Source organism: Chiloscyllium punctatum, chromosome 4 (genome assembly GCF_047496795.1).
Source record: "Chiloscyllium punctatum isolate Juve2018m chromosome 4, sChiPun1.3, whole genome shotgun sequence".
Lineage (NCBI taxonomy): Eukaryota > Metazoa > Chordata > Chondrichthyes > Orectolobiformes > Hemiscylliidae > Chiloscyllium > Chiloscyllium punctatum.
Window position 1 is genome coordinate 54,005,435 of NC_092742.1, and position 19,187 is coordinate 54,024,621.

Below are 19,187 nucleotides of genomic sequence, written 5' to 3' on the forward strand. Positions count from 1 at the left end.
ACACTAGCAGTCAGTCCACATAAACAGTTTCACTGTCATAGCAAGGTAGTGATCTAACCATTCAGTTCAATTAAAATTAAGTTGTTACCTCAGTGGGATCCACCGTGAGCACCTGATGATTGCAGATTGGGATCTGGTGCAAGTTAAAGGATGGCAGCCAAAGGTCTGATGACCTCAGGTTTATGGAGGGTAGGATCTGGGCAGCCAGGAGTGCATCAGAAAAGTCAGGTTTGGAGGTAACAGACAGAACAAACATTTTTCCAGTAACTTTTTCCTTTTACGATATCAAGTAGTTCTAATGAACAGTCTTTTGTTTTGGCATCACAGTTCATCATTCTCCAATATTAATTATTTTCATTGCCATGATGGAAGAATAGCCATTTTCATCAAAGAAAATTGGAGAAAAGTATTTACTTTCATTTCAACAAAGTATCAGATTATCCAAGGATGTATTACAAATGGAGGGTTTGGTTTCCTAGCTGACAGCATGAATCTATAAAGAACTATGTTCATGTCTGAAATTTACTGCCAGCCATCCACTATTTCTACATAAATTTTTAAGAGGAAAGAAGTGTCAAAAGAAAGTGGCGCTTATTTTTTTTAAATGGCTCATTTATTTACTGACTCATAAATATGCATGTCATCAATTCACACACATACTTTCTGAATCCATTTTTTACCAAAACAAATAATTGCAGGCATTTATAATCCATCATGTGGATTTGGATTTACCAAATTAGAACTTCTTAAATAGCAACTACAAAAGTAAACATTTGAAAGGTAATGGTAATCATTTTTTCTGTCGATAAAGTATGTATCATTGGTGATGCTCCATGAGAAATCACTGGAAATTACCTTCTCTTAAGATTTTGTAAGTTATCACAAAAGCAAAGTGCTAACAAATTAATTCAGGTAGAGAATTTCGTGAAAACATAGCAGAGGGGATCTTTACACTGAAGGCTAATGAAAACCAATCTCAATGTACCTCTGTGCAGACAGCTGCTTCCAGATAATGAGAATATGTTCATGAATAATTGTGGCCACACATACATCTTGTACTACCATTTCATTGCAACTGTCAATCTCTTAATTTGTATCAGCAGTATGATATCACATTACTAAAACTTAAATATTCAGCACAGGAGAAATCTGGGGCATGCATTTATAAGAAAATGCAATGCTCCACTTGAATAGTTAAAATTTCAAACAGAGCAGCAAGATTGAGGAGTCAGGATCAACTGATTATTTAAATTTATTGTAGGTAGTTTTGAAATGTGCCCCAATACTCCAAGGTACCTTCAAGCCACTTTTACTGCCGATTTGAGGTTTAACTCCTAACTTGAAAGTTACTGGCTGACCACAATTAAAGTACATTGCTAACCTTTGAAATAAAATTGTAAGACCTGATGTTAAATGGTTTAAAAAGGACGAATTTATGGCAGGAATATGATACTTTCCATCAAAAGGAAGAATTAAACGAAATTGTTGATATTTGAATGCATTCATTACCCAGATTTCTCAACTTTAAAATCTGCAAAATCTCACATGAAGTCCGATAAAATATATCTCTCATTTTTGTATGCCAATACACTTTCACCTTCACTATCATTATCATTTGAACTAAATTCAAAACCAAACCATACTTTTTTGTACAAAACAGGAGCTTATTATTTCATGGTATTGAAACTCAATCAAGAATACGGCAAATTAAAGCATTTGATTGATTTTTCTTTAGAGTTTGATGGCAGCACAGAAGGGAATCCAAGTGGGTTCCGAGTTTCTCTGCTTCAGTGCAGGTCATGAATTCTTTATTGGAAATGTAGCTGTTTTACAAGGCTGCTCTTGTTTGTGTTTGAATGAAGTTCCAATTTTAGAATGACTTCCACATTGTACAATGCGAAAGTGATTTGTTGTTTATCATTTATTAATTATGCAAAGTAACTTATAGGTGATAACTGTCACACATCAAAAGTAAGTTTAGTCTCAATGTGCCCTTGCAAGACAAAACTGAGCATCTACCGTTTAGTAAAACAAATATTTTCCCGCAAAAGCCTACTGTGACAGTTCATGGTAAGTTTGAGATAAACCAGCTTTCTACATGTTGGAGCCTGTTGAGTGGAATAGATTGGAACAAAGGAGCGATTTTGAAACTGAAGTGATTTAACAAAATAATGATTCGATTTGGGTGTACATACTTCTGTAAGTAAGACTTAAAGAATACGAGATATATTTTAACCAAGATTAAAGTTGAAATACAAAAGTGTAATGTTACAATCAGTTACATAGCTTCAAACGTTTGCTTATGGCGCTAAGAAGTCTAGAGAGGTATGCACATATGCAGGAAGGCTGTCGCTTCATTTCCTGAAGCGTTTTAATAAATGTGTACTTGATTTCCATGTAGCTGGAATAATTGAGTGTTGGAGTAATGAGCTAGCAGACAATTACCGTTCCAGATTTGGTAATGGCAGGGCGATGTTATCTGAATGAAGCCTATCAGTTGAAATGTCTGTAATTGCGCTGTCAAACAGCTGAGGAGCACTCCCCTTTCAGCTTATGGCCACTTCAAAATGAAATTCTTTCTTCGGCTTGGTTCTGCCCGATATGCAGGCGTCAAAGAGAAGGCAGCAGGTCACCGCCTCGGGCCAGTCGCCTTTCTAAGAGATAGTACAGGTACAGCGATTGTTGGGCAGAAGGGAGAACTGATTTCCTTTGCGGTCAGTTTGGAAGCTCCAAACAAAAAGAAGTGACTTTGCCGGCACGGCCACTGGGAGACGATGAGTTTGAGTGAGAGGTTTTCTTGCGTTGGAACTATCACAGGAGGCTGAGATCTGGGGAGGCGTTGCTAACTCGGCAGCAGTGGCAGACTGGGTGTTCCTGCTGCTCTCATTCAGTGAAGCGGCACCTTCTGGATGCTTTCTGATTGTTTTGGATAAGATGATGGATATAATTGGATCAATATGGAGCCGGGGCACCAAGGAAATGGGGGCAAGTCTCAAGGATACCATTACATGAAAATCAAAGCGCTTCTATAAAGTACAACGGAATTTTCCCTCAATCATTCCTTTTCTGAATCTAGTGAGAATAATTTCGCTCCTTTTCAAATAAAAAACCAAAATTCTGAACAGAAACATAAGGAAACAAAATGGTCATATGCAACAGTAGCAGTTCTGCGGAATGACTTCAGCCATGGGTTTGAATCCAAATGTAACATTTACTATCCGGCCATCAGAAGGATTGTCTTTACAAACAGATATTCCAGAGGGGTTCAACTCCAAATAGAAATGATTCGTCTATTAACTAAATATTTATAATTCACAGATAAAACGCACAGGCAAACGCTGAAGATAAAAATCAGGATGAATTCGAACTAGGAGCAGGCGCTTTGCCTCCTCATGGAGTTTTAGTGTAAACTCAATCTCAGCCTGCCAGCGTGGACCTGACCAAACCAACTCGGCATTTACATCGTCTCCTGACTCCATTTTTGTTCAACAAAGGCTAACATTTGAATTCCTCTTAAACACAACAGTAGCATGTATATAATAACTTCAAATGCGAATATTACATTCGTTTTTTTTAAAGAAAATGACGCGTAATTCCGATGCCACGTGACAAAAGCAATGTAAAGGAATAAACTTGACATACAATTCGATACTGTTTGTAGTCATTTAAAAAAAGGACAGAGTCACTTGTGTGGAGCGACCCAAGGCAGACCAGACTACTTAAGGGCTGGAATACATTCCTAAATATTTCAGACATGAAAGTCGCTTCCCCCCCTCCCCCACCATGGTATACAGTTTAGGAGATATGATGTGGAACGAAAACAAATGTTTCCTGAGGGAATGCAATCATCAGATCCTTTTTAAAGATTTATCCAAGTTGGCCACAGTTGAAAACGAACAGGGCCGTGAGTAAATTGCGGAGCATGGCTGAGTTTTGCCTGAGGGCCTGATCCGCTTTCTCCACCTGCACACTCCAGGGAGCACAGGCTGAGGCAACTCGTGCAGCTTTCCTCTGGAGTTTGCAAGCCAGCTAGACCCTTTTTGGGCCTAAGCAGTCTGCATTTCAACATCTCCAAAAAATTACGGCTGCATGCAGCCTTGATTAACATCTGCTAACCCTCCCGCTACCTTCCTCCCATTCGTTTGACAATGATTTGCTGGAAGGCAAACCCTTTTTTTTATTTGGAGGGGGATGGGCTGGGGAAGAGGAGGGCACAGATGAAAGGAGAAACACCGTAATACAGTAACCCCTGGTGACAACTATATTCTCACTAAAAAGAGATTTCAGCAAATTAAAGTTTAATCACGAGAGAAATTTGACAAGTGTTAGTTTAAGGTACACTGTTAATTGGAATCTGACTTCTGGTTTGGCGCAAGGAGCTGTTTGATCTGCGTCAAGGTGTTCCTGCCACAGGGTCTGAAATGCCAGGGACATGAAAGACAAAACAGGTCTGAAAACAGTAAAGGAGATCCAGCCTTTTTACTGCATCTTTTGCAAGACCACCCTGTCCTTTCCAGCTATTCACTGTCCAGTAATTACCCAGCGAACCAAAGAAACCCATATACAGCCATTAACATAAGGACCGGGTTTGTTGACATTTTTCATGTATGCTAGTCTCCGTTCACACCTTTTTTAAAAAAAATAACAATCAGCTTCCCAATAAAGGCACGACAATACTTAAAGCGTTTCCTCTGAGAGAACTCAGTTTTAGATAGGTAATTCTGCAAACACTTCCACACTGTGAACTGAACTGCAAAAAAGGTGAAAAATAATAAATAGTACACTTCATGAACATTTATGAACATTTTTTCTATATTCCAATTTAAACATATACATTCTAATATACAGTTAACAAAGACGTTGTACAGAAATTTATTTTACGTTTAAAATATGACTCATTTTTATTTTCCTTTTATATGTAGTTATAAATATATTTTGTCAAAATATATGATCATATGGTCAACATTTGCACATAAGTCATAAATAATGTAATGGTGAACGCTGTTATGAATAGTGTCCAGACATTTTTTTAAAAAAAGATCAATTCTTATTATTTCTCAGCGGCACCCACATCCCTCTACAACCATTTCCTGATAGTTTTTCAGAACAACTTTGTCATATTCGTCCAAGTAGAGCATTGAGATGGGACTGAGTTCCGTCGGGACACAGCAAGCTTTAGGGATGTTGGCATTGACAGAATTGACCAGGGTCTGCACGATGGCGTGGTTGGTAGAGTTTAGATGGTCCGCCAGTGGGAACGGGCAGTCCCCGTGACAGTAAAAAGCTTGGTAACCAGGGGGTGCCACTATCCAGTCATTCCAGCCCACATCGCTGAAATCCACATAGAGAGAGTGCCTCCTGCAGTGCGATTTGTTTTTCTTACGCCTCTGGCCCTTGCTGCTCCGTTTCACCCTCCGGGTGAGAGCGTGTCCCTTGCCATCGTGGCTGAACGTTACAAGCAAGGGCCTGAGCTGCGACCAGTCGCCGTGCCTCTGCTGCGGTGACCGGCGCATCCGGACGTGTTGACTCTTTGACCCGTTCAAGTGGGTGACCTCCACGGCCAGCCCGTGGTTGGGCTGCTTTTGCACGGTCCATCTGAGTACCGCCGGGCTCACATCGAAGCTCTCCCACCGTGTCCTGTTCTGGTGGACCAGCCTGGTGTCTAAGAGCCTGGTGATCAGCTCGCCCCTCTCGCTCGGGGCTCTCATGATCTCGTACACGTTGATACGGTGGAGTCCGTCGGCCCGGTCCCACACGCTGTCGATTCGCTCCCGGTAAAGCCGCAGCTCTGCGGAAGACAGCACCTCGTTCTCAGGCACCACGCTGATATTAAACACGAAGCGAAGCTGCGAGTCTTCTCTCTGCCCTGGCATCAGCTCCAAGTGTTCTGTTACGCAACAGAAAGGAAAGACAACCCTTAAAAAATCTCGATTCGCCCACGGAAAATTAAAATGGCTCGGGACCAAAATAGGATACCCGTAATTTAATCAAAACATACAGCCTGAGAGCAGACCGACTAAGAGACTTTTACAAAACATGCGCTCGACCTAAACAACAAAAGCTGCTGGGGAGAGGGAAATTAATGCTACCGACCGTCTCCCTGCTAAACACTAACTGCGAATGACGGCTGGCTTCAGAAAACATTCCTGTTACCTGCCAGAAATCCCCTTTCCAACAACCCCCCCCCACCCCCCCACCCCCAATAATTACCGGGCCATGAATTCTAACCGGTGTCGCCTAAAACTCCATATAGATACTGCAGCCATCAATTGATGTCAAATAAGCTTTTAATTTAAACATTATAATATACATAATCCACGTTTTAAAATTACATACATGGTGTCCTAAAAAAACACAGGAACAAACAGTGGCTCCCGTCGCTCTAACAGAAACTCAACGCAAGCCGATAAATTGCTTATGCATACAGCTTAATCTCCCGCCACCGTCTGTTAGTATTGATCCAGCTATCATTCCTGCCTCTAATCAATACAATCAGCTTCATGTTTCTGGGACAGTGATTGCAAGTCCAGTACCTTCATGGTGAAAGCTCCTCACGGTGTTGGCCCGGCTTGTGGATCTCTCAGGATATTCGAAACTAATGTCGTGAGTGACCTCGTCCCCAGACTGCAGCCTGTACAGATCCAACATGTACTGGGGGACGACAGCGGACTTACTGGGCTGTGGGCGCCGTTGCAGTCCGAACATGTTGAGTAAAGTGGCCTCAAATTCCCGTAGCAGTTCATGGTTTTGCGGAGAGCGACGTCCACCCGCCTGGCTTTGCTCAGCAAACTTTTTCCTCCCTTCCTCTGGTATCAGACTAGCATTACCTCCCAGTAAGACCTGGCATAATAAAATTACCATCAGCATTCGGTTACCAGGAATCATGGTGTCTCTGTGGAGCAAAACAAGCAACAACAAAAAAAACCGAATGAGAATTACGAGTAATCTTCAATCAACGCCCCAGAGAGAGAACGCACGACACAGAGAAAGAGAGTGAGAGAAGAGGTATAATTACTTGGTCTCAACTCGGTTACAGTTAAATAGCCCATAATCAGGCAGATAGCACCATCCTGTTACTCTTTTGTGTTTTCACTATCTTAGTAATTATCTTAGACTGGTTTCTTTGGAGGCAACACGTTCAAAATGTTGCACTGGGCATTTCACCAAACGCCTCATGATTTTTGAGAAATGGAGAGAAAAAGGCACATAATTCGTGCGAAGAGTTTTTTAAAATTTAAAATGTGTTCACATTTCTAGATTGACTGCTTTTGATTGCTATGGGTCTGTCGATGCAACATTTCCTTAATTGTTTTCGTGATAAGCAAGGTACAAGTGCACCCCCTCAACCGAAACGTATTCTCACCCAACAAGAGAGCTGTAATAGTGTAGGGAAGGACCGCAAGTACATGTTTAAGAGAGGAATCAAATAAATGGATAAAAACACATAGATATCGCTACAGTGTGAAACCGGGAAGTATGAATCCTTATTTATTAGGATAGTATAAAATAGGTCTACTCACTGACAGAAAACAAGGCAGATGAAAACAGTCCATGATTCTTGACAGCCGATCTTGGACAAGTTCTTGAAAAGCTCAGGGACTCTGGAGCTTGGCTGCTCGGCTACGTATTATCGAATCCCTCCTGGAACAGTATTTGAATATAATGAGCAGGCTCTCCGTTTCCTCTCGGCGACGTCAGACAGCCCCTCCCCAGCTGCCAATCAAGCCACAATCCCCGCCTCCCCGGCTGACGCTCCACCCCACACCGCTCGCACACCGCCGGCCCCGCCCCCTAAAGTGAGCACCGCCGGCCACGCCCACTACAGTCCGCGCCCCGCCGGTCACGCCCCAAGCGGCGAGGCCGACGTCAGCCCCGCCCCCTGTATTTATGCACACCACGCCCCATCTGTCAATCAACTTCCAGTCCCACCCCGTCCCTCCCGCACTTCAGCTCCCACGCCGCTGGCCACGCCCCCTACGCGTGAATCCTGCCCTGTACCGCCCCCCGCAGCTCGACACGGCGGCGACGTCCCCCTCAGGGGCCGCCCTACCGCCCCGCCCACATCAAAACCCTCCCGACCGGCCCTGACCCCTTCAGGCTGCACCCCGCCGGCGCAACCGCATCTGCTAATCAACATCAAGCCCCACCCCTTCACCGTTCACCCACCGACGTCCCGCCTGTCCCCGCGCTGGCCAAGGGCGGGCACTGCGATACACTGTGCTGTCAATCAACATACCCGTCCCGCCCAAGATACCGCCCACCCATCTTCCCCGGCTACTGTCCAATCCAAATCACCAGCTGCGCCCCAACCACCAATCAAAGGCATGACCTGCCCACTACTGAAGCCAAGTGGCTCACCCGCTCTCTATGGGGAGCCCCGATTGCTGGCCATGCACCGTAACCTGACTGGCCTTCACAGACACGAACCCTCATAGCCCTGCCTCCTCCAAAGTCAGGGTTATCCCCAACCTCAATGTCAGTCACTTCATTGTCCATCACCCCGCAGACCCGCTCCTTCACTGTCCATCACCCCGCAGACCCGCTCCTTCATTGTCCACCACCCCGCAGACCCGCTCCTTCACTGTCCATCACCCCGCAGACCCGCTCCTTCATTGTCCACCACCCCGCAGACCCGCTCCTTCATTGTCCATCACCCCGCAGACCCGCTCCTTCACTGTCCATCACCCCGCAGACCCGCTCCTTCATTGTCCACCACCCCGCAGACCCGCTCCTTCACTGTCCATCACCCCGCAGACCCGCTCCTTCACTGTCCATCACCCCGCAGACCCGCTCCTTCACTGTCCACCACCCCGCAGACCCGCTCCTTCACTGTCCACCACCCGCAGACCCGCTCCTTCACTGTCCACCACCCCGCAGACCCGCTCCTTCACTGTCCATCACCCGCAGACCCGCTCCTTCACTGTCCACCACCCCGCAGACCCGCTCCTTCACTGTCCATCACCCCGCAGACCCGCTCCTTCACTGTCCATCACCCCGCAGACCCGCTCCTTCACTGTCCATCACCCCGCAGACCCGCTCCTTCACTGTCCATCACCCCGCAGACCCGCTCCTTCACTGTCCATCACCCCGCAGACCCGCTCCTTCACTGTCCATCACCCCGCAGACCCGCTCCTTCATTGTCCACCACCCCGCAGACCCGCTCCTTCACTGTCCATCACCCCGCAGACCCGCTCCTTCATTGTCCACCACCCCGCAGACCCGCTCCTTCATTGTCCATCACCCCGCAGACCCGCTCCTTCACTGTCCATCACCCCGCAGACCCGCTCCTTCATTGTCCACCACCCCGCAGACCCGCTCCTTCACTGTCCATCACCCCGCAGACCCGCTCCTTCACTGTCCATCACCCCGCAGACCCGCTCCTTCACTGTCCACCACCCCGCAGACCCGCTCCTTCACTGTCCACCACCCGCAGACCCGCTCCTTCACTGTCCACCACCCCGCAGACCCGCTCCTTCACTGTCCATCACCCGCAGACCCGCTCCTTCACTGTCCACCACCCCGCAGACCCGCTCCTTCACTGTCCATCACCCCGCAGACCCGCTCCTTCACTGTCCATCACCACGCAGACCCGCTCCTTCACTGTCCACCACCCCGCAGACCCGCTCCTTCACTGTCCATCACCCCGCAGACCCGCTCCTTCACTGTCCACCACCCGCAGACCCGCTCCTTCACTGTCCATCACCCCGCAGACCCGCTCCTTCACTGTCCACCACCCGCAGACCCGCTCCTTCACTGTCCACCACCCCGCAGACCCGCTCCTTCACTGTCCATCACCCCGCAGACCCGCTCCTTCACTGTCCACCACCCCGCAGACCCGCTCATTCACTGTCCATCACCCCGCAGACCCGCTCCTTCACTGTCCACCACCCGCAGACCCGCTCCTTCACTGTCCACCACCCCGCAGACCCGCTCCTTCACTGTCCACCACCCGCAGACCCGCTCCTTCACTGTCCACCACCCCGCAGACCCGCTCCTTCACTGTCCATCACCCGCAGACCCGCTCCTTCACTGTCCACCACCCCGCAGACCCGCTCCTTCACTGTCCATCACCCCGCAGACCCGCTCCTTCACTGTCCACCACCCCGCAGACCCGCTCCTTCACTGTCCATCACCCCGCAGACCCGCTCCTTCACTGTCCATCACTCTGCAGACCCGCTCCTTCACTGTCCACCACCCCGCAGTCCCACTGTCAATCACCCCATAGCTAAAAATCACACAACACCAGGTCAGAGTCCAACAGGTTTATTTGGGTGCACGAGCTTTCGGAGCGCTGCTCTTTCATCAGGTAGCTGTGGGGGTGGATCATACAACACAGAATTTATAACCAGGGCCACCCCCCGACCTCAATGTCAGTCACTATATACACTCGCTTCTTCACTGTCAATCACCCTATAGACCCGCTCCTCGCTGTCAATCATCCTCCAGACCTGCTTCTCCACTGTCAATCACGATAAAGGTCTGCTCCTTCACTGTCAATCAACCCATAGACCCACATCTTCACAGTCAATCACCCTATAGACCCGCTCCATCATTGTCAATAACTCTATAGTCCCGCTTCTCCACTGTCAATCATCTTACACACACTCTCTTTCACTGTCAATCATCCTAGAGGCCTGCACTAACAATGCCAATGATCCTATAGACCCACTCTTTCACTGTCAATCATCCTGACCTCTTTCTTCGATGTCAATCACCCTATAGATCTGCTTCTTCAGTGGCAATCACCAAATTGATGGTATAGTGGACAGTGAAGAAGGTTAGCTAAGACTACAAAGAGATATTGATCAATTGGGTCAATGGCTGACGAGTGATAGGTGGGAGCTAATTTCGGAAAAATGCAAGGTATTGGTAAAACAAACCAGGACGAGACTTATACAATTAATGGGAAGGCCCTGGGGAGTGTGGTAAAACAGAAAGGCCTAGGGGTTCAGGGACATAATTCTTTGAAATGTGTGTCACAGGTAGACAGGATAGTGAAGAAGATGTTTAGTATGCTTGCATTCATTACACAGACCTTTGAGTCTAGGAGTTGGGATGTCATGTTGAGGTTGTATAGGCCATTGTGAGGCCTCTTCTGGAGTACTCTGTACAGTTCTGATCATCCTGCTATAGGAAGGATATTATTAGGTTGGTGTGGGTTCAGAAAGGATTTACTAGGATGGAGGTTTTGAATTATAAAAACAGGGTGGATAGGTTGGGACATTTTTCACTGGAGCATAGGTTGAGGGTACTTTATATAGGTACATAAAATGATGAGGGCATAGATAAGATGAATAGCAAGGGTCTTTTCACTTAAGGTGGGTTCAAACCTAGGGCGTATGTTTTTAAAGTGAGAGGGGAAAATTTTCTTCAAAAGTGTTTTAGGGACAACTTTTTACAGAGTGGTTCAGGTGTGGAATGAAATACCAGACGAAGTAGTGGATGCAGGTGCAACATTTAAAGACATTTGTATAAGTACATGAATAGGAAAGGTTTGAAGGGAAAAAGGCTAAATGCAGACAAGTTTAGTTTGGGAACATGGTCAGTGTGGATGATAGGAGAGTCCAAAACTAGAGGGCACAGCTTTAAGGTGAGAGTGGAAAGTTATGAAAGGGACCTAAGGGCCAATGGTGTGTGTATGATATGAGCTGCCAGAGGAAGTGGTGGTGGCTGGTACAATTACAACATTTAAAATGTATCTGGATGGGATACATGAATAGGACAGGTCAAATGCTGGCAAACAGAACTAGATTAATTTAGGATATCTGGTTGGTATGGCTGAGTTGGACTGAAGGGTCTGTTTCCATGCTGTATGTTTCTATGATTCTATGAATCCATAACCTGTTAGACCCGCTACTTCACTGTCAGTCATTTGATGAAGGGCTTTTGCCCGAAACGTTGATTTCGCTGCTCGTTGAATGCTGCCTGAACTGCTGTGCTCTTCCAGCACCACTAATCCAGTCATTCTATAGGTCTACTCTTTCAGTGTCAATCACCATATAGCCTGATTCATTCCTGATGAAGGGCTTTTGCCCAAAATGTTTATTTATCTGCTCATGGGATGCTGCCAGACTTGCTGTGCTTTTCCAGCACCACTCTAATCTTGAACCTGTTCCTTCTGTGTCAATTACCCCATAGGCCTGCTCTTCAGTGTCAGTCACTCTATAGGCCCACTCCTTCACTCTCAAAACCCTATACGCCCACCGTTGCATGCCAATTACCCTAAAGGCCCACCGTTGCACTGTCAATCACCATACTGACCACGCCTCCATCACAGTCGTCACCCAGCTCCTTCTTCATTGTCAGTCACCTCGGGCCACGCCTGACTGCCAATCATCCGGAGGCCCGCCAGAGCTCACGGCCCACCTGTCAATCACCGGACAAGACAACACCCTCCCAACCTGCCCCCTGAACAAGCGACGTCCCAGTGCATGGGCACCAATCAGAGCGCTAGGCTAGGAGGCTGATCACCTGTCAATCATTGTGGGGTTCGGAGCCTCAGGCTGCAGTCGCCGCTGCTGAAACACCATGAGCATTGCGGCCAATGTGAAGAGACCCAGGAGACACATGGCCCTGCGGTGCTGCAGCCGGGCGTGCGATTTTCACATTCCGCCAGAATGAACTCACGGGAATGCTATAATACAAACAGAAAATGCTGGAAACACTCACCTGAAAGTAGCATCGTTACAAAAACACTGCCCCTTACATAGGGCAACATTCAGTGAAAGTTCATTTGCATTTTCACTCGCTATAACCAAAGGCTAATCGATGCTACAGAATTTATATCAATATTGTTGCATTTTTATCAATTGTAACACCCATGAAATGGGCAACACCGTTTTTTAATGACTGTTTCACAAACTGCACCGAAATATTTTGTTTATTTCATGTAGTGCCTCTCGCTGACAAGTTCGTGTACAAATCCTATTTAATGGACATATTTAAAGTAGGAACTCTGATATCATAGGGACAAGATCCCATAATAATGCATAGCGTTAAATCGCACTTTTCACAGGTTCACAGCAAAACACAGAAACTCTTAAATAAGTATTAAACGACCCCCATCACCCATTTTCACTAAAAGCGGTATCAAAGTGCTCCTAAAATGCATTCACGATGCAATGCAAATTACACAAACATTTCCAAATAGATCACGAAATGTCGGGTATTTTTAACTTCCAGTTGGACTATGAAAATGATTCATTGGTTTACCAAGGTTTACAGTAAAAAAACAGGCATCTGACCTCACAGAAAAATACAACTGATCCGAACTGCATGCATTATATACTCGTTAGCCTTCAATCACTCGATAGACTGATTTAATCAAAATCTAAGCAACGCTTTTAATATGTCGCCGCATTAAAACACGTAAATTGGGAGTATTTAACACAAGATTTTAATACAAATTGTCTATCTCCAAAACTATTAATTCAATATTAGCATCTGCAGGATCACTTAGCTCGGTTCTGGCAATGAACTTTCAAGAAAAGAAACCAGCTAAATATTTATATACAGGAAAATCAATGCTCAAGTCACCGCCAGTTTCAATAAATACATCCTGAGGAAATGTTCGTTATAAAGTGAGTTCTGAAACTCCAAGCTGACATTGTGGCCCTCACGTTTTGTTAAGTGGAGCACGTGTGATTACACTAATAATAAGCCAATGTGTAGCTAAAATAATTATTGCCAATTTATATCGACTAATTCTCCCGTTTTCGCGATACAACAATCTCAGTTTTGCCACATGTATCAACAATAGTTAAAGATGACTCACCCTGCAAGTAGCGTACTCATATACTCCACAATAATTGCATCTGCACGACTATCTGTAGGTAGAGAATTTTTGAACCAATCAAAATTCAATTTATCTGAAACGGACTGGATTAAGGCGCCAGGTATAGACGCGCTCGAACAAACCCTCATATTCGATCCATTTTAAGAAACCAAACTGGAACTATCAGTTAATCCCACTAATAAAGTGGCCGCCCAGTTTCTGCAATTTGTTGGAAAGTACGTACGTCATTGTGGTATTTTAGCGGAGTTCATAAAGCCTCACTTATGCGATCTCTATAATATTCCACTTCCTTCCTGCAGAAGTGGGTAATAGCTGTATATCCAAGGCGATACAGCGTGTGAATACCGTATACTGTACACATAACAAGTAGCACATTCCTCTATCACAAGTTTTCTTTAAACTAGTCCCACGGCGTTTATATTAACTTTGCTGTGAATAGCATATTAACTCGTCGCTACGGAAGGATTGCATTTTATTCAGAAACCCGCATATCTGTGATCGAGTTCTTTCGGAGCGACAGAAATTCCTGTGAGCAAGAGAAAACAGATTTGAAGAGAAAGAACACGCAGAAATTACAATTACAAAGTCAGTTCGTTGTGTTGGGTGGGGTATACAACCACAGTATGACGAAGATATGTAAAAGTCGGTTTTGGTCGGTACCAGCAAGTAGCGAATAACTAAACGTGGAGAAAAGGCTTGAGATCAGACGAAAGTCAACGCTTTTAAGTGCCCTGCACGCGGTAAAGGTTACAGTGGAAGGATTGCACCCACTAATATCAGAATATACACATTAGTTTAAATTGTGATTAAAAATAACTAGAAAGCAGAAACAAATAGAGTCAATTTTCCACCAACATCTTCACTCTTAAACCTTGGTCACGTTTAGTCATTCATAAGGGAGACGGTGTTGAGTCAGTCCTCCCCACCAAAAAAAGAGAAATGAGTGGAAGGGTTGGCGGGGAGGGAAACCAAGACTAGAAGGTAAAGTAGCATTTTGAGGAGCACAATAGTTGTGCTACACCTTATTGCTTAGTAAATGGACTTCACATTTGTCGGGGCACAATCTAAAGCAGTGGTGGCTAATGTTCTGTAAACTATTTTATGCCATTATTCAAACGCTGGGAATAAATGCAATTTTTGACACTACGTCCAAAATAACGATACCTTTACACTGCAGCCTGGAGAGGGTTCATTAGAGAGCAGCTAGTTGAAAACCAGAACCTAGACCTCCAAGAGAGTAATATTTTCTCAAATTATTTGGACACTTAGAAATGAGTTTGTTTGGATTGGAGAAAAATGAAATTAATAGCATCCTCTTAAAAATGGCCAGAGGAGTATGTACCAGGAAGCTAATTCGAATTAGGTTGCTAGTATGCAAATTTGAAACAGCAGAATTTGCATGTAAAACTGAAGTTTAGAAGTAGATTAGGAAAGCAAATTCAATGCTATAACAATTGTTGCTATGTTGACACCTTTTGTCAGCAAAATAGTGTAAGTATGGAGTTAGTGGTTGAATTAACACAAGCATTTATCAATAGCTATGATAAAATATTTTCTTCAGATACTGAAATGATGGAATTGAAATCAACTAATCAATGATAAACAATCCCAATATGGAATTGGATTTGCCTTATGCTTTGTATGTGAGAACAGTGACAACATTTACCAAATCTTTCATCAAGAAGTAAGTTCTGTATTATCCAAGTGAGTTGAATATACAATATCATTTTATTCAGTGTAACAACTTATACTTAGATGGTGGCTTTAAAATAGTTGGGCAGGACAATCAATGCTGAGTGAGAAAGCTGTCAGGTAAGGTAACAAAGGGCATGTCGACCAGCTAGGCTTCGAACTCTGAGGAGAAATTTAAATATTGGAGGGATATAGTAAGAGAATTTCAGGAGGGTAGAGCCATGAGGGTGAATTAACAGGACAATGGATACACAGAGTTCCAGACTCAGAAGAACAAAAGGATGTTGCAGAAGTAGCACAGAGAAGGACCGTGGATTGATTCTATAAATTATTTATGTCTTGTATTCTCATGGTACAAGCCATTCCTCAGCTATGAGAGTGGGGAAGTAAACTCCTCCTAGTGCTGTCCCACTGTTATACTGTCTGATAGTCCTTCCTCATGAGGCCATTTAGATGCCTCAACACAAGAACAAACGAATTAGGGCAAGAGTTGGATAAGTAGCTCCTTAAACCTGCTCACTCTTCAGTAATATCCTGGGGGACTTTTTACCTCAACTCAACTTTTCCATTTCTGATCTTACATTTTCCTCTTAAATAAATTCAGGCCTTTCCATACAAAGAATAATGGATTATATATTGTATGTATATTTTTCCTTTGTACATGTCACAATCCTTGTCCTACCATCCCAGTAATTCATCAGATTTGTAAACAGTGACACAGAAAAGCTGTGTTTGCTGCCTTGGTAAATATAATCATGTCACTGAATACAGCTTCCTCTCCAAACTGATTTTCAACTATAATTCACAATCAAAACTGCAGAGCAGTGCAGTGGTGCAGCAAGTTGGTGAGTCAACATATTATACTACCTTTCACCCTTTACATCAACGATTCCTGCACAATGAAATTAAGTTTCTAGCCTTATTTTCAAGGTAAATTGCCAATTGTTGATATCAATTATTCACTAGTAGTGCAAACTCTTAAGGCAACAAATGTTGAAAAATGGGGATTATCCAGATGAAAATGTAGGCTAGCCTATTAGCCAATACTATTAACATAGTCTTTCCTTCCACCAAAATATTATCATTAGTAATTGTGAAAGTGCAGCACAAAGTTGACCTATCTCATCAATATGATCTTCAAATGTGCACTAAGTAACATTTCAAATATGCAGTTTCTAAACTTGACAAGAAGTGGTTATAGAGACCCATCCAGTATGGAGATGTCAGTGTTATAACTGAGACAGTTGCGAAGAAAGTCAAGAGAAGCATCAATGTTATCACTAATAGCAGGCTTTAAGAATAGATGAACATTTAAGTGAACTCAGGAGTGAGGTGAGATTGCTTTTCCCAGAGTAGTAAATGGCAAAGGAGAGGTAATAGATTTGGTTTTGAGACATTGTGAAGGAGCCAGAGAAATGTGCAATAGTCCTAGGTGAAATTTCACAACACATTTAAACATGGGACATGATGAAATGTGAACCAAGAGAGCTTTTCTCAAGTGAAAGGAAAAACTCAACAGCAGCGTGCCAGATTTCCGTCAAGCCCAGAATGTTAGTTTACTCCTCCAGGATAAGGATATGAACAGGGAGTCTTGTTCACAAATGAGCAAATATTTTGCAGGCTGTTGTAAAGTGGAAGCATGTTTAGACATTCAATTGACAAGTGGAGGATAAAGACAAAGGCAGACTCACTGGGAAGTGAAATAACTCATATTGTGAATAGGCTACACAAGGGAGGAAACTTCATATTATTGCCAGAGGAATTAAATGAGTTCAGGAGGTGTTAGGAGAGAGGAGTGAGATAAATAAATAAAATGATGTGCAGCTTAAAATTTACATAACTATCAACCTCTCATCCAAGATTTGTGGTATGCTAAATAAGTCTGCTTTTCTCTCAATTTCAATTAATTAATATTAAGCAAAATTGCTTATGCTAGCACAAATACATTACAAGGTAAACAGATATTTAATTTCAATTTCACTCACTTTAGAATTCTGTTTTAGTCTGACTTCCTAGATCATATATTTCAAAGGGCAATATCTGAACATTTACAGTTAAACCATCTAAATGAACTTGCACAGAATATCAGCTTACAATCAGTGAAGGGGCAAAGATTAGCTGCAGGAAAAGTACTTATAATGAAAACTAGAGGCCATTGAAGACTAAATGTTAGGCTAGTTTAGCCAAATGGTAGTGCCCTTATCTAAAGGAGAAGTTCACAAGCTCAATTCCCAATGCATGAATTTAAACAAATGAACTGAGCAGGCACTTCAGCATAATACTGAAGGAGGGCAGCATTGTCAGAGCTTTTCATCTTTCAGATATTTATCTTTTCAGATGAATATAAAAGTAATGCACTATTTAAACTATAACCAAAGCGTTCACCAGATGTCCTGACCAACATTTAAGCCTTAACCAACACCACCACAATAGATAAATTGCTCTTTTTTCATTGTTGTTTTGTATAAATTGACTACTGTGTTTGCTGACATAACTATGAACACGATCAAAGCAATTCATTGGATGTGAAGTACTTTCAGACATCCTGTATATGAGTGGTACTTTATGCATTTTATTAGAAAATTAACCTATTTTTCTATTCAACCTGTTGGGAGGTGTTATTACACTTCTCTGGAGCAGGTGCGACCTGAACCAGGGCTTCCTGGTCTAAGGATAGGGACACTATGACTGCACCACAAGAGGTTGATGCATGTTATGTGGATCAGAAGCATAATTTAGACTTCAGATACAAAATGTGAAAATTGCTACATGCAGATAAGATGGTAAGTGCAAATCAATATCAATGTGTGAAGTGATATATTTTGTTTTAAAATTAGCATTGACTATATCAAGTAGGCTCAGTGTTATGAAAGAAATGAAGTATTTGGGGAGTAAGCTTACAATTTATTAAAGGTAATAAACAAGGTTAATAAGGAATTAAAATCTAAGAGAATTCTATATTTGATCATGTGGTATGAAATTAAAACACTATGTGGTAATGCAGAGTTATATAAAACATTTGCAAAATTCAGAGAATTGTGTGTAGCATTGCGCTGCACACTATATAAACAACCTTAAAGCTTTAGGGGATGAAACTCAGACTCCCTCAGGGTTATTTCTGGTTTGAATGAATACAACTGCATCATTTACATTAGAGTATCATTGATTATAGGATGGTATAGAAGTGTTTAAAATTGTGAAAGAATTGAACCAGGTCTTGAGAATAGGCTCTTTTCATTTCCTATGGCTGTTGAGTTTGCCATGAACTAAAGATCAAATTCTTGATCTTTAAATCTTTAAATTCAACTTCGACCATGGAGTTTGAGAATTTAAGTTTTATATTAAAAGATCTGGAAGTAAAGAGCTGGTACCAAAAGTGACCATGAAACTGCCAAATAGTTGTAAAAAAACCAAGCTAATGTCTATTTGGAATGGATTCCTGCCTCCCCTATCCAGACTGATTTATGTGACTCTAATCATGCACCAACATGCTTAACTATACTCTTAAGTCAAGTCAAGATCAACAATTCACACAGTTGTATAAGACAGGTGCAAAGAATCAGATAGTATTTCGAATAGCTAGTCAATCGCCATTTTCTTAGGGCAATAAATGCTGGCATTGCTGTGACGCCTAGAGACGAGCATCTTTTCTAAAGAAGGTGGAGGGTCTATAGATACAAAAGCCCATGCAATTGGTTTT

General features: G+C 43.4%; 1 protein-coding gene across 2 annotated transcripts; it reads right to left on the reverse strand.

Annotated features, from left to right (window-relative positions):
• Positions 1-3,191: 3,191 nt before the first annotated feature.
• On the reverse strand, positions 3,192-13,953 carry bmp4 (bone morphogenetic protein 4). 2 transcript variants are annotated; one of them, XM_072568742.1, is made up of 5 exons: positions 13,775-13,953; positions 12,472-12,634; positions 7,525-7,641; positions 6,534-6,892; positions 3,192-5,887 (listed from the first exon to the last, which is right to left on the reverse strand). In XM_072568742.1, the coding sequence occupies exons 3-5, from the start codon at positions 7,551-7,553 to the stop codon at positions 5,058-5,060; spliced, it is 1,218 nt and encodes a 405-aa protein (XP_072424843.1). In that variant the 5' UTR covers positions 7,554-7,641; positions 12,472-12,634; positions 13,775-13,953; the 3' UTR covers positions 3,192-5,057. The 2 variants fall into 2 exon arrangements, with proteins under 2 accessions (XP_072424843.1, XP_072424845.1); XM_072568744.1 differs by having other exon boundaries at positions 7,521-7,641; positions 13,775-13,952.
• Between the last annotated feature and the right edge of the window lie 5,234 nt (positions 13,954-19,187).

What these genes read in the sequence shown, in the direction of transcription:
- bmp4 (XM_072568742.1), bottom strand. Translation starts at nt 7,553, where the DNA reads ATGGACTGTTTTCATCTGCCTTGTTTTCT. An exon ending in TTTCATCTGCCTTGTTTTCT is followed by an intron (nt 6,893 to 7,524) that starts GTCAGTGAGTAG and finishes TTTGCTCCACAG; the next exon opens with AGACACCATGATTCCTGGTA. An exon ending in GAGGAGCTTTCACCATGAAG is followed by an intron (nt 5,888 to 6,533) that starts GTACTGGACTTG and finishes GTTGCGTAACAG; the next exon opens with AACACTTGGAGCTGATGCCA.